At 50.5% G+C, this 15501-nt stretch overlaps 1 protein-coding gene and 1 long non-coding RNA gene across 7 annotated transcripts in view; both read left to right on the forward strand.

Annotated features, from left to right (window-relative positions):
• Nucleotides 1-4533, forward strand: part of ALDH18A1 (aldehyde dehydrogenase 18 family member A1) — a 43343-nt gene extending 38810 nt beyond the window's left edge. For all 6 annotated transcript variants that reach the window (XM_064464465.1, XM_064464461.1, XM_064464462.1 and 3 more), the window contains 3 exons: nucleotides 947-1133; nucleotides 2617-2712; nucleotides 3730-4533. In XM_064464465.1, the coding sequence (XP_064320535.1) occupies nucleotides 947-1133; nucleotides 2617-2712; nucleotides 3730-3911 (465 nt within the window). In that variant the 3' untranslated portion in view covers nucleotides 3912-4533. The remainder of the gene's footprint in view (nucleotides 1-946; nucleotides 1134-2616; nucleotides 2713-3729) is intronic.
• A 464-nt stretch (nucleotides 4534-4997) lies between these two features.
• On the forward strand, nucleotides 4998-12616 carry LOC135315539 (uncharacterized). Its single transcript, XR_010375034.1, has 3 exons — nucleotides 4998-5441; nucleotides 6012-6182; nucleotides 12048-12616. It is a non-coding gene; the product is annotated as an uncharacterized LOC135315539 (long non-coding RNA).
• The last annotated feature ends 2885 nt before the right edge of the window (nucleotides 12617-15501 follow it).

A 15501-nucleotide genomic window follows, 5' to 3' on the forward strand; every position in this document is an offset into this window, starting at 1 on the left:
CAACCTTGGAAGCATTCCTGTAGTTATTCTCTGCACTGCAGTTGCTTTCTTACAACAATGGCTGGCTGCAATATTTTAGCTGCTTTTCCAGTACTAGTGTTGTACTGTCCTCCTGCCTGATGACTTTCTCTCCAAGTGATGTGATTCCTTTAAATAATTTGAAGTGAGTCCTGAACTAGGAGCATGTCACGGTAGGTAGCCAACCTAGCATGTCAGCTATTGTACCTTGTCACTAGTTCACCAAACTGCTAAGTTTCCCAAAGTGAAGGCTTAGTTTTCTTACACTGCATGCAGTGAACATTTGATTCACAAATGTTATGGGTTAACCCCAGTCAGCAGCACTCACTCTCCCCACAGTGGGGTGGGAGGAGGGAATAAGAAGAGCAAAAGCAAGAAGCCTTGTGGGTTGAAAGAAAGGTAGCTTGATAAGTGAAGGAAAGGGGAAGAAGGGGGGGGAAGAAAAAAAAAAAACAACACAAAAAACCCAACCCCCAAAAACCTACACAAGTGAAGCAAAGCTAATTACTCACCATCTGCCACAAGAAGGCCAATGCCCAGCCAGTCTCTGAGCAGTGCTTACCTTCTTCAAAACCCCCCTCCCCTCAGTTTGTACTGCTGCACGTGACATTATATAGCATGGAGTATCCCTTTGGTCAGTTTGGGTCAGCTATCGTGGTTGTATCCCCTCCCGCATACTTCCAGCCTTCTTGCTAGGGGGACAGAGTGGGGGAAAAAGAGAAAGCCTTGACACTGTGCAAGCTCTGTTCAGCAACAGCCAAAACATTGGTGTGTTTTCAACACTGTTTTAGTCACAAGTCCAAAACATAGCACCATAGGGATGGCTGTGAAGAAAATTAACTCCATCCTACAGAGAGTACAAGAAGCCACACTTTCACCTGGAAGGTATCGGTATGGTCAGCAGCACAAAATGTTTCTGGCGTTGCAGGTGAAGATTCACGCTGGCCCGAAGTTTGCATCTTACTTGACATTCAGCCCTTCAGAAGTGAAATCGCTCCGCACAGAATATGGGGACCTGGAGTGCTGCATTGAGGTGGTGGACAGTGTCCAAGAGGCTGTTGAACATATCCACAAGTACGGAAGTTCTCACACAGATGTTATCATCACAGAGAATGGTTAGTGATAAGTCTGCTTCCTTAAGCTACTGTTCGGGTTTGACTGCCAATTCTTGGTGTTAGTGTAACTACTTAGATTGCAGTAGTTGTTCCTCCCGTGGGTCTGTAGTAGGCATCACCAGCTAGAGGCCTACGAGCCGGATGTGCCTACAGTCCTGTTTAGCTCAGAAAAAGCATGTTGTTGTGTGGCCCTTATTCCAGGAATGTGCTTGAGCAGTTGGCTGATGGCAGGTCAGCACATGCTCTTGCCAGGCGCATTGCTTTGTGTTCCTGTATTGTGCAAACTTACCACATCAGAGGGTTTTGCAGGAACATCTCCTCCTGAATCTTGGAGATGTCCTTAGGCCTCTGAAGGCTGAGGAGCTGAGCTTCTATAGTACCTTACTAGAGGGAATAGTGATTGTGGGGAAGATCAGACTTTATCCACTTTGTCTTCCCATGTCATTTTTGTATCTTGCAAACTAGTGTTTGCACAAGTGTTTTCCCACGACCTCTCCCAGTCCTTTACGACCCACTTCTGCATCCCTAGTATAAAAGCTGCATTTATCTCTATTTGCCATTTCTTGCCTCTTTGTTGTGCAGCTCTGTACTGCTCCCATCCCCAGCACCTGTCCTGCATGCAGTTTGAACACTCTGCCAGTTCAAAACCTAGCTAGAGCTGCGCCAAGCCAAAGGTTGACTCTCAGACCAATCCTTGAACTCCCGAGGATCAGCTGCAATAAGGTCATGTTGACCTGTGGCTGTTCAGTGTGTGAGTCAAGCAGGCTTCTGTTTCTGTACCTCCTGCGGAGCTTAAATAAGTGTCACTAAAAGGCACGCATTTGATACCATAACCCACTGCCATGAGACCTGGTGCATTAGGGATTTCCTAGGGAGCGTACTGGGAATGGAGCTGATCTTTAATGTTCATCTTTTCACTGAGGGCAACTGACCTGCAGCTCACAGCCTTACAGAGAATGGAGTCCTCAGTCTGCTTGAGCTTGCTCAGGTCTTGCATGTTCTGTGTTAAACTTGGGTTAGTTAGCTGATTGCATGTGGTATTTCTGCTTTGTATTTCCCAAATATTACCTGCAATAGTAATTTAGTTTAGGATTTTTCATTACCTAGAACAATATCATGTTTGAGATTAACGGAGAGCTGACTCTGTAGTTTAACTGTCTCGGTTTGACGACAAAATGTTTGGGGCAGCTGTCCTTTCTCCCCAGCCATACAGCGATGCTTGCTTGCAGGTTCTAGATTGGATTGCTTTCCTCTAATCTTTCCAGGCTTCTTGTAACATTTACAGCTGTGTGTACCTGATAAGCATACTAGGAAGAAGTTATAAATGAACGTGTCTTAGCCCAGGCTGTTTAAATACTGTCTGATAAGGTTGCATGTGAAAGTTGTATTGTTATATCTGTTCACTGTATTATGTTGTGTTTATTGGAGAGCATGATCATTCTGTATGTACTGCATTTTAACTTTCTCTCTGCCCCTTTCCCAGAGAAAACGGCAGAGTTCTTTCTCCAGCATGTGGACAGTGCTTGTGTTTTCTGGAATGCCAGTACCCGATTCTCTGATGGCTATAGATTTGGACTTGGTAAGAGAGAAAGTACTGCAGTGATGTGACAGCAGGATTTGCTGTTGTGTGAAAAGTGTGGCAGTCTGAATCCTGGAAGATAGGATAAGTTTCTGATCTTACTAATATAAGGTTTTCAGGAAAGGTACAGTAGGAAAAGTTGACACCTAGACATTTCACCCACACAGAACAGCAGATGGTTTAATATCTTTTTCCTGCCAGAACTAGCTAATACTGCTATATAGACTATGTAGATCAATTTAGCAGCAGGGAGCAAAGATGTTTTGGATCCTTTGAAGCTCTATTCCATCAGAGGAAAGTATGTTGCATGCATGTAATGGTGGAACAGTGCAACACAGGATGTGAAATTGATGAATAATTTTTCTTACGTTTATCTTTCTAATGATGCTGTAAAGAATGCCATGCTTCGTTCTTTCTGGTGCACTGAGCTGCTGTCCGGTGTGCAAGCCCTGCAGTGTTGAGGAATGAAAGGCAGGAACCTATCTGAGTGTCAGTTGCTTAAACAGGTGCTCCTCCTGTGAATTGCAGAAGACAGGGAAACATTCTTTCCTGAGGTAGGAACTCTAATCTCCACAGCAGGCTACTACTGTGTCAGCTGGAACATTCAGTGTTCCATGTGATTAAAAAATTCTAGATAGGATCTTGCAGTATCTCCTCAATAAGATAAAAAGCATATATGATCACCATCTTGACTAATTGAGCTTTTTTTTTTTTTAAGGATTAAATCCTCAGGAAACAAGTCTAAGATCCATGTAAGACATACCTATCTCTCTTGTATCTTTCTCTCTGAAAGTAACTCTGTAGCAGCTAGAAGTATAATTACAATTTGTAATGTATTAGTTAACTCCTCTAACTTTTAAATCAGAGCAGGTAAACAACTTCTGGCATTTGGAGAGGAGCAGAGAAAGGCAGGTCACTGAAAGGCAGGCAGCTATTTTTACATAAAGGTGCAAAACTACTTAGTATGAAGTGAACATCTTCTGAATATTAACTACCTCCATCTTCTGTTTCCTGCAGGTGCTGAAGTGGGAATTAGTACTTCTCGTATCCATGCACGTGGACCAGTGGGAATTGAAGGACTCTTAACTACAAAGTGGCTGCTGAGGGGGGACAATCATGTTGTTTCTGACTTCTCAGAGCATGGGAGCATGAAATATCTTCATGAGAGCCTCCCTCTCCCTCAGAGAAATACCAACTAAGAACACCAGGGCGGCAGGAGAAAACCCAGGGCTATAAATATTTCCTGGAGATGTTCAGGCTTCATGGTGCTCTCTGGGGACGGAGTTTGCTTTTCATCTTCAGGAACATAGTCCTTGGTCACTGTGCATTACAATGGATAGAAAATTATCTCATCTGTGAGATTTTTTTCTTTTCCCTGCCTGTTTCCTTAGATGGATCTGGAAACTGACCTCACTTTTCCCAGAAACAGACTTCTTCAAAACATACAAATGACGTAAAGAAAGCTTTAAATATCTGCCACATTTTTTTTTTTATTCCAGTACTCCCTATAGCAAATATGCTTGGTGGAGGAGCAAAAGTTTGGGGTTTTTTTTAAGTCTTTGTTTTATTCAAATGGCTGTTCTGGAGAACAAACGGGATAAGTTTGGGGTTTGGGTTTGTTTTTTTTTTTTCTTCATTCTTATGATCATGGCAGCTCTTGAAAGCCAGAAAGCTTTACACTTAGTTTCTTTGTATTTGATCAGTCTTGTGGTAAGAGGATAGATGTTCCAAATGCATAGTAAGCTTTTGACCAAGAAACCTTTTGTATCTGATTTCTTAGTATTGCTGACTATCGTAGATAAATAACACAACTGTATACTACGTGAAATTGTCACTTATTTGTACCGAAGGTTTATTTTTCTTTGCTTTTATATAAAACTTAACCTTCCGCAACCCCTCCTCTGAAAGCAGCAGTATTTCGAAACGCTTCCCTCCGTGCACTGCGGCGGCTTCGCGCGCGGGCCCGGGGGCGAGCCGGCCGCGTCACTTGCGCAGCCGCGCTGCGGTAGCCTGCGGCGGCACGCACGGCCGCGCTGCGAGCGCCGCCGGTGCCGGGCTGCCAGCGCGCCATCCCCTCCGCTTCCGGCCTGTCGCCGCCCGCGGTGGCTCGCGCTTGCGCGGCGCTTCAGGCGCTCGTAGCGCCACACGCCTCTACCATCGGCGCATGCGCGAGGCACAGGGGTTAGCGTCGGGGGTGCGAAGCCGGTTTCCCCTCCCCGCGGGCGTTGAGGGTCCACGGACACCCGTGAGGCGGGGGAAAGGCTTCGGTAGCCGCGGATGGCTCGCGGCCGCTGGCCGAGGCACAGCACCGGGGGGCCGCGCCGCAGTACGCGGGGCGGGGAGCACTGGCTTGTCCCGCCATGAGGGCCCTGGTGTCGCCTCGGCGGCTGCCGGTACATGTGCTTGGCCCGGGTGACACGGACGGCCGGGAGCGGCGCACAGGTCCTGGGGCGGGACAGCGGTACGGCCGCTGGGGTGGCGGTGCTACTGGGGCACGCCTACCCGAGATCGCTAGCGAATTGCAAGGTAGTTTAAAACCGACCAATCGAGCAGATACAAGGATATTTTGGATCAATCGGGCACGATAAATGCAACCCCCGGAGAGCTGCCGGAGACCTGTTACTGGGGTAGCAGGAAAACGGAGAATAACCAGATTCCCCCCGACCCCGCTCCACGCGCCTGGAGACCTCCACGCCGCTGGCATGAACCACGGGTGCCTCCCCGACCAGGTAAGCCTTCCCTGAGCCTTTCCCACCTCTGCTCACCGCACACAAGCCTGCCTGTAGCGCCGGGTCCCGCGGGTCCTCTGCTGTCTCTCCGGGCACCCAGACCCACCCAGGCAGCCACCCACAGGACACGTAAGCACTAAGGATCCCTCCGGGATGGGACCCCACCCCGACCTCCTGAGGCGACTCCCCTCCTTCCACCTTGCACGCTTGTCCCGCACCCACCAAAACAGCCTGAAAGTTCTGAAACCAGCCATAAATTCTGTACAAAGCCCCCAGTGATAACCCCGACCCAGCCCCAACACTGAAATACTGTGCACTCTGCCCGAACTTTTTCACCAACTCTGAAAGCTTCCCCAAAGCCTGCCCTATTGCCCTGTTGCCTCAGAAGAACCCAAATTGCTGTCCTAACAGCAGCAAGCTAGCCCTTGAATACACTTTATTCCCATATAAGATGTCATTAGAATCAATTAGGGGAAACAGTGATATCACCAGAAACTTACACAGAGAAGGAGTTTCAGTGTGGACTGAAATAACTTCTGTTAAAAACTGCTTGTTGTTTTTGTCTTCTAGGGGCATCACTGAGGATTAAGTAAGCCATTCGTACCCTGTAAATACCATTGGCTGTATTTGGCTTAGCTTTGCTTTCGTTGTTCCTGTTTCGTTTCGTCATATATGCATATGAACTATATGCAATACTTACTTTTTAGAGTAATTGGCATGGCTGAGGTTGAAGAACTCAAGGTAAGCAAACTGAAGAATAAAACTAAGCAGATCAAACTGTTTCTATCTCCAAACAAGAGAAACCCTGTTTCTTCTAGTGAGGAAGGGTAACTGTTAATCATCGGGATACTAGATCACCAACATAGAATTCAAGCTTTAATATAACAGAAAGGAAAAGTAAGAAAACTCATGTGTTGACATGAGAACAGTTTAATAATTGAAATAATAATAGTACTAATAGAAATTGTCATGAAAAGGAAAACAATGGGGTGGGGGAGGGAGGGAGGATCAAAACCCAGGAAAAACAAGTGATGCAACCACTCACCACCTGCTGACCAATGCCCAGCCAGTCCCTGATCAGTGGCCCCTGCCCCCGGCCACCTGCCCCCGGTTTATATACTGGGCATGACATCATGTAGTATGGAACATCCCTTGGGCCAGTTTGGATCAGCTGTCGTGGCTGCGTCTCCTCCCAGCTCCCTGCGCGCCCGGCAGAGGATGCGAGGCTGGAAAAGTCCCCGACTAGTGTAAGCACTGCTTAGCAACAACTAAAACATCGGTATGTTATCAATATCATTCTCTTGCTAAATCCAAAACACAGCACTATACCAGTGACTAGGATGAAAAGTAACTATCCCAGCTGAAACCAGGACAACTGGGTTGCCACACGAGTGAGGTTTCTGGAGCCTGTTCCCTACTGTCCTTGGCTACACACACTTGTATACCCTACACCTGCTCAGCTGAGCCTGCTTGGACTCGGGCTGTATTTTTCCTGATCGCATTCAGAGCCCACATCTTCGATTTGCAGGTGATTCCCACTGACCTTAGCTGTGTCTCATATTTCTTCTATCACACTGAAAGCTACAAAGCCTGTTTCAGCCTACGTGGCAACTGTTTCAGTGTGAGTTCATATTACATATTTCTAACATCCAGTATTACCTAAAAGAGTGAGAGATTTCTTAGTTCTTTCAGCATTGGAAAAAAAAAAAGAGGTCATGTGCATTTCCCAGCATTGCACTTTTATTCTCTTTTAGCTAGAATCACTTTAGTGAAGATAATTGACTTGCATCACAGGAGCCACTTCTTGACTTTCTCTGAGATACCGTTTGCTTTTTCTAGAGTGCAAGCTTGTGCCTGGGTGGTGCCTGCTGTATCTGAGAGAATCAGATCCCTGAGCTGCCAAGTGTATTCCTCATTACTAGTACACCCATTAGTTTCCAGCCATCACAAACCAAAGGAGTAGGCTCTAACAGCAGCACCCTGCCTGATGCTATTGTTTAAGCCTGGAAAAGGTAGTAGCGCATACATGAGCACTTCAGCTTGTGAAATGCAGCCCCAGCAGGCAGAACCTGCAAGTACAAACAGAAGATGGAGCCTGAAAAATCAGGTGTCTTTTGCTTTGTGCACTTTACTGAGAGTACACCATTTCTTTTGTTCTCATCAGTTTCAGGCAGCCTAATTCATGTGCCTCAGAGTCAGTGAGTTCAGCTCACCATATTACTGTTACCATCTGTCCGGTAGCTTTTCCAGTCGCTCGCTGTGCCGGTGGTGTCTCAGGCCACAGCACAAAGCATGCAGCTTGCCAACAGCCTCTGTCCTGGGCAACCTACACAGAGGACGGGTTTGAAAGGACAGGAGTAAGAACCTGCCCACTGTTCCCTAGGAAGGATTCTTTCCCACCTTTGTGTATTTTCAGAGCCTTCTATGATACTTTTAAGGTATTTCATTTGGAAACAGCAATTTTTCACTTTCAAAGATTGCCTGGCATATGTTATGGTCCTTTGCTGTCACCCCTTTTACCTTTTCCCTTCACATGAATTTCATAAACAGGCTTTACTTCCTTTTAAGAGGGCATGCATATTAAACATTAGCCCAAGCGAATTTATGCTGAACTAACATTTCTGGAGTGATCAATATCAAGGAGGAGCCATTTTCAGACTCTCTGGGACAAAGCAGCAGGAAGGAGGACAGGGAAAGGCAGGGAAGTTTCACTTACCTGCCTCTCCTCTGCTGCCCGCGTTCTCTGGGGACATTATTGATGGCAGTAGTGGTGGGCAGCTGGCTTTGATGCTTATCTTCCCACTTCCCATACGAGGTGCTGTGCCACTGTATTGAGGATATGCTGCCATCTGCTACCTCTCATGCAGGGATAGCTGCCAAATTCCCTCTCAGGTCAAAGATGGTAGATTTGTTGTCCATTGATGGTAGGTGCCACTGGCTCAGGCTCGCAGCTGTAATAGCCTGAAAATGCATTCAGGAACAATTCCCAGCAGGAGTCAAAAGATGCTTCTGCTCTAGCACGTGCAACACTAGTTACAAATGTGATTTTTTTCCCTTTGCCACATGACAGCTACTCCGTGCACTCCCCAACCACTAAACTACTCGCCACTTCTGCAGGAGAAGATAAGGTTTCCAGAGCCAAACCTACCAACAAGAGGTGGTTTAAGGCACCTTTAGTCCCCTCACTAGCAGCAACTGATGAGATATGCCATCCCATGGGCTCAGATAAGTTCCTACTTTTCCCCTCCTCAGGTGTGATAGGGCTGCATTCATTCTCCGCACGTGCCCCCAAGCTGCAGCTGATGAAGCAGCAGCCAGAGCAATGAAGGCACCACTCGCAGCAGGACTGGGAGCACTAGGAGCTAGGGAAGGACCCCAGCCTTCTCACCTCCTTGTTCCTTAGGACTAGTATTACCTTCATCTTCAGAAAATGACGGGTCATTCCTGTTTAAATTGGTGCACAGTTGGCCGTGCTCGTTAGGAGGGGAGGGGGCATGGGAAGCATCTTTCCCAACAGCAGCAAGGCAAAAGTAAACTCGGGCTCGGAGGCTGTGCCGTAGCTATCTGGGAGAGGCAGCTAGAGTTCAGCTGAGCAGATTACATCTGCAGGGTGTTCAAGCTTGTATGTGTGTAGGGCTTCATGTTTGATGTCATATGTTTGTTTTAATGGCAAGTTGTAGTTGGTGTTTAGGTAGTATTCCTATATTGGAGTAGGAATACTGGAACCATTAAGGTATCGCTGTGCAACAAGTGAGGTATCGCTGACTTGTTCGGTATTGGTTTTGGAGATGCCGAGGGATGAGTCGTGCAGGGCGACAGAGGGGAACTGAGGGGACCGATGTAAGCGGGTGAGTTGGTGCGTGGTGTATATAGAGGGAAGATGTGACTGATGCCTCTATGACTCTGTTGCTCCTTGCGTTTGTGTGTTGGTTTTTTTGCCGGTCCTTTTTGGTAGCCTTCTGTATTGCAACACTGGGGATTTGACACGCCCCACACCCCCCAAAAAAAACCCATATTGGGTATCTCTTCACTTACTGATTCTTCTATCATAAATGAAACTTTTAAAACAGCTAACGTTGATTTACGACATGACTTGCGCTCTTTCAGCTGTAACTGCCAAGCAGATGTAGGGTACAGTTTGTTAGGTGTACTTAAGCAGGTAGGTATTTATTGTAAATATTTAATGAGAGGCAACTGAATGTTGTGGGGGGCTTTTTTCCCCGCTGGTATTTTGAGGGAGCGCTCTTAAGTATTTTATTTCAGTCTCGCTTTGGATGCGCGTTTCCCTGGCAGTTCAGCAGCATCTCTCGGGCGGGGCAGCTGGGCGGACGTCCCTCCCGACTCCATAACACGCCAAAACCCCCCAGTCACGTTGCTGCTGTGTATTTTGGAGATAGATAATCTTATGGCGGGCGTGAACGGCTGTGCGAGTTAAATGAACGCAGAAGGAAAATGGAAAGTTTTTAGAGCCTAGACGCTCATGTTGGATGTGCGTAAACACGCGCCCGCCTTCTCAGCACAAAGTGCATTACTGAGATTTATTCTGAATTTTTTACGTTACTCTTTCAAGTTTGACGCTTCGCTTCAGGCTTCATGGAGCCAGGCAGCAAGACGTGCGGCGGCAGGGCGAGGGCTGTAGCTGCTGCGGCGGATCTGTAAGCGGAGGTTCCGGTTCCGGTACAACTTTGCCCCGCAGCCTCACGGGGTTATCTCCCCGCAGCGGTGCCGTAAGGAAGGGGTGAGACGTTTTCCAGCACCAGCCAGAGCGTTCAGTGTTACGCGAAGAATCTGTTCAAAATGGTATCGGTTAGTCTTAATACCGTTTTCAAGTGTTCCAATCCCTCTAGCTTTTAAAGGATGTGTTGTGTTTTGACGTGACCCGTTTGCCCAGAATCTTGCTGCGGCTCAATTTCCTTCCTATCCCTTGTGCTGACTGAGCTCCTCCATTTTCTTCTGTGCTATTTTATTCACGTGCTGAAATATAGTTTGGGATTTCTGTTTTTCAGATGTCTTCTCAGTGTCTCGTGATGCTCAAGAGATGCCCCCCGGCCCGGGTTTGCCTGCCGGTCGTTAAGTGTGGTGAAGGTAAGGGGCCATCCCTCTGCCTGGGGGCTCCCGGCTCTGTCTCCAGCGGGTGCCCCGCAGGTGCGGCCTCGAGGGCTGCCTGGTGGGGAGAGTCGGGGCCCCCAGGGACCGGAGCTGTTTGTTGCCCCGGAGAGCCCGTCCCAGCGCGGGAGCATGGCCAAGCAGAGCCCGAGAGAGACATGACACCGTCCTCTGGCACGCTCCTGCTCTGCTGTGGGGCGGCCGCCAGCCTGCGGACAGGGGCTGGGGGGGCTGCAGCTGTTTGGGGGGCTGCCCCACCTTTTAGATTTTAGCAGAGCTCCCCCTTTTTTGGGGGGTGGGGTGTGTGTGTGCGTGTGTACCTTTGTAAATGGCACTATTAAAGTAATGAGCTGCAGGTTGGAGCAGATTCCCTCGTTTAGTGCCCTTCTTGGGGGTGAATAAAATCGGGAGAGTCCTGGGGGGGTGATGATGTCATGTGGGGCACCCCGGTGTCACTGGGGGAGCTGATAATGCGTCAGAGGAACAGGTGAGTGGGGGGGGGTCATCTAGGGGATCCCCCCCCCAAAAAGGGGGGTTGCAGCCCAAGAATGCCTGAAAATTCAGAGGGGCTATTAAGAAAAATATTAAAAACAGTAAACATGGGTGTGAGGCACTGAACTAGAGAAAAAACTTATTTTATATATATTGAAAAATAATATAAATTTTAGATGTATAAAGGGATTCTTAAATAAGAACTTATCTCTCCTGTGTTACATAACAGATTTCAGGATAGAAAGAATTCTACATTGAGATACAGGGTTTTAAAATACAAAAGTTAACTCGAGTGTCTATATATATCGAAAATAAAAACGAGTTTAAAATTACAAAAAAGGATATATGAAGGAATTGAAAATAGAAGAAAGTCTGATTAGAGCGAGCATCTACACTTACTGTGTGTTACATAGTCTAAGTAGATGTGTAATCTAAATAGAGATTATATGAAAGTGAAATAAATAAGTCTAAACAGGTACTATATGTAAATAGATAATATATATATAATATAGATGTACTCCATAAGGATGTGTAAGTAGACACACAAGTGCAAATGTCTATGCTATGTAAGGTTTTTCAAATGCAAAGAAACCATGTTGATAGAGATGTTTATAGAGAGGACTTAAAAATTAGACACACACACCCCACCCCCACCCCCCCAATCAACTGAAGACACAAAAGCGCTTTCAAATGCTGCCCCTTTCCCGTTCTCCTTCTCCCATCCCGATTTGGGGCGATTCCCCCAAATGGGGACTTCCCCCTCTGGGGCTGCGTAGGCAGCCTGGGAGCTGCTGCCAGGGCAGAGAAACACGCCCAAAGCCCCCGAGTCTGGGTCTGCAATGGGGGGTGAAAAACCCCAAACAGACAAAACACCCAAACAGGTTTGGAGGAAAGAAAACAATTTGGGGCTCCTGGGAAAGCCCACTCCTGCTGGGTTTGTGCAGCTGGAAAGGAGGAAAAAAAAGCGGGGGGTGGAACCCCACTAACCATTCTCATGCACAAAACCAGAAGCAAAAATCACCAGTTTCTATGTTGTGGAAAGGGCCAAAAAAAATTATTCTCTGGAGTGGGTCGGTTATCTGGAGCGGATCATCTGCTGCAGGTGAGCCCAGGTGAGTTGCCCGTTGTGGATTATCCTGGGGGGACCCCCCTGGTGTCAGTCATCCCCATGCATGTTCCCCATGGCGTGTCTGCCCAGACATGCCCCTGTCCGGCAGTGTCCGCCTCCTCCCCCGCCCTCCCTCTGCGTGTGTCTGTGCCCTCCCAGACGCTGTCCCCTGAGATGGCCCCCCTGCATGACTTTTTTTCCCCGGTGACATTCCTCCCCCCCGCTTCCCCTGGCCTCCTGTTCTGTGCTCGCTGAAGCCTCGTGCTTACGCAGGATGAGCAGTGGCGAGGCGAGGCGCTGCCAAGCCAACGAAGCCCAAGGCTCAGCAGCGCACAACTCCTTTGCAGGTCAGCCGCTGGCATCTGGTCTGCCTGGCTGCCCTGTGCCCCGACGCACAGCTGCCCCCCTCACCCCGGGCAGCCTGCCTTCAGAGGGGCAGCTGTGTTCCCCTGATGGATTTTCTTCTTTAACCCTCCAGGACTTGCTGCTCTCCCTGTCACAGCCCTGATGCCGCAGGCCTACAGCAACTGATGGGGCTTACTCCGGGGGGGGTGTGGGGGTGGGAAAGGGGACCTTTTTCCCCAGGTTGTTTGTGCTGCTTCTCCTCCCTCGGGCGTGGGGTGGGGGCGAGTGGGGCAGGAGGGAGGACAGTAACAGCCACCTGATTTTTAAAGCAGTCGAGACGGAAGGACTAAAATGCTCGAGGCACTTTGGTGCTGGGCGGTGCGGAGGCAACGACTGACACTGCTGGGGCTGCGGGAGTGGGGAAGGTGCAGAGAACCAGGAGCTCCGCGCACGCAGTAACAGTTCCGTTATCCCGGCGAACGCCACCCGGAGCCGGCGCGGGTCTCGCCCCAGAGAAGAGCCCTGGAGATCGTGCCGCTGCCGCCGCGCTGGGCTACGGCAGCCGGGAATGGCGCATGCGCAGGGGCGGTGGTCTGTCCCTGCTGCCACCGTGCGGCCAAACTGCGGTACTGCACTCGGAGCAGACGCATGCGCGGTGGCGACGTTGTGTCCCTGCTCGCTGCTGCCGCCGAGCGACCGTGAGACGGTGGTCGCGATCTCCCCCTGCCGGAATTGCCTTTTACCTCTTGGCTCTTAATCTTGGCAGTCTTGGCTAGTTTTCTCAGCCCGCTGCACGAAAGCGCGTTTTGTCATCCCTTTCTGACAGGAGCACGTTGTCTGTTGCTCTGCTGGCAGGAAGGACCGCTGGGGACTGAACTGCAGGCCGACAGCGGCGCCGATTCGCGCGCTCCGTGTCGCCACCCGCGGCGCCCCGCGGGAGGCGGCTGAGCAAGGCGTACAGCAACAGCCAGGGCTGGTCGGTTCCATCGCTCTGGTTACACTGGGATGTACTGGGGGAGAACTATCCACTGCATCCCAGTTCCCTCCCAGTACATCCTCGTTCCCTTCCAGTACATCCCAGTTTCATCCAAGTACACCCCAGTACATCCCGTTTCCCTCCGAGTACATCCCAGTACAACCCAGTACATCCCACTTTCCCCAAAGAACATCCCACTTTCCCCCCAGAACATCCCAGTTCCCTCCCAGTACATCCCAGTTTCTTCCAAGTACATCCCACTACATCCCACTTCCCCCCAGTACATCCGATTTTCCTCCAAGTACTTCCCAGTTCCATCCCAGTACATCCCGTACATCCCAGTGTCCCCCCAGTACATCGCAGTTCCCCCCCACTACATCCCAGTACATCCGCCCCAGTTCCCTCCCAGTATATCCCAGTTCCCTACCAGTCCATTCCAGTTCCCTCCAGTACATCCCAGATGATCCTGGTACATCCCAGTTCCCTCCCAGTTCCACCCAGTACATCCAAGTACAAGCCTGTACGTCCTAGTTCCTCCACAGTACATCCCAGGCCATCCCAGCACATTGTAGTGCCTCCAGTACATCCCAGTACATCCCAGTTCCCTCCCAGTATATCCCAGCTCCCTCCCAGTCCATTCCTGTTCCCTCCAATACATCGCAGTACATCCCCGTTCACTCCCAGTTCCTTCCCAGTACATCCCAGTAGATCCTGGTACATCCCAGTTCCCTCCCAGTTCCACCCAGTACATCCAAGTACAAGCCTGTACATCCTAGTTCCTCCACAGCACAGCGAAGGCCGGGGGAAGCGGGGCTGCCTGCGCGGCCCCTTGCTGCCTGCCAGGGACAGGCCGTGCCCGCGCGTGGGCAAAGGCTGGTTGGCAGCAGCAGGTACTTCCAGTCTAGAGGCAGCGTAGATGGGGTGGGAGGGTGGAGTTCGGCCCTGTAGTGTCCTGCCACCCTTTGCAAGTTCAGGTGAGGTGTGCCCCCGTTGTCCCCTGCCACCAAGTGCCACCACCCTTCAGGGACCGTGGCTGTTGCCAGCTCCCCTGCCAGGCAGGCCACCTCTCACCCCAGGACATTCTCTTCCACCCACCATCTCACCGACACACGCTTCCCAACCAGCAGAGAGTGGCAGGAGGTGGTATGGGAGTGACAGCAAGTGCACCGCCCCCAGGGAAAACGGGGGGTTGTGACACCCCAGAAGAGGTTCGGCATTGCCGGTCCCCAGGACTCATCCCAGAAGGACGAGCTTTGAGCCGGAGAGTGCGGCACAGCCCGGGGATTCATCGGCAGCAGCCCTGCATGGCTGGGGCAGGGTGTTTGGGCAGGGGAGACTGCAGTGCTGCAGCCGGGGACCAGGCTGCCCGCATGGGAGGTGCTGCCAGTCTGGTGACAGGTTGTTCTGAGAGCTCAGGGTGGACACGTGGCGAGCCCTTGGCTGGTCCTTGTGGCCACAGGGCACAGAGCAACATCGGCTAAACTCCATGCCTGCACAGATGGGCAGCTCCGGTTCTCGGCCGCCTGGGCAGCCCACCGTGCCCTGGCATCGCCCCCGGCCTGGCATGGCCACCCTGCCTGCCCAAGCCCCCGCTGCTCTGACAGCCATGTTCCCATCTCCACGCTGCCCATGGTGGCGGGTCAAGCATCAAGGATGAGTTTCATCCCGGGCCTCCTTCCCCATCTCATACTGAAGCTATGGGCCATCCTGCCCCACAGTGTCACCCCCTCCCAGGGGGCCTGTGCCCTTCCCCGGCCTTCAGCCCATTCTTGGGGCTCTTCTGCTCCCTCTCCTTGGCATGAGGAATAGTGCTGCAGGAAGAAAGACCTTTGCCTGTCACTCTGGCACCACCAGGAGCCCAAAGAGTGCCCTGGACTCAACCCTCCTTCCACCTCCATGTCACTGTTACTGCCTCTGCACAAGACACAGAAACTGAGGCACAGATCAAGATGCCTCATGGCAGCAGTTCACCACCCTGCTGGGCACCACCGGGCACCACTGGGTACCGGTACCGGTACCAGTCCCAGTGGCTC

The sequence above is a fragment of the Phalacrocorax carbo genome, chromosome 12 (genome assembly GCF_963921805.1).
Source record: "Phalacrocorax carbo chromosome 12, bPhaCar2.1, whole genome shotgun sequence".
Classification (NCBI taxonomy): Eukaryota; Metazoa; Chordata; class Aves; order Suliformes; family Phalacrocoracidae; genus Phalacrocorax; species Phalacrocorax carbo.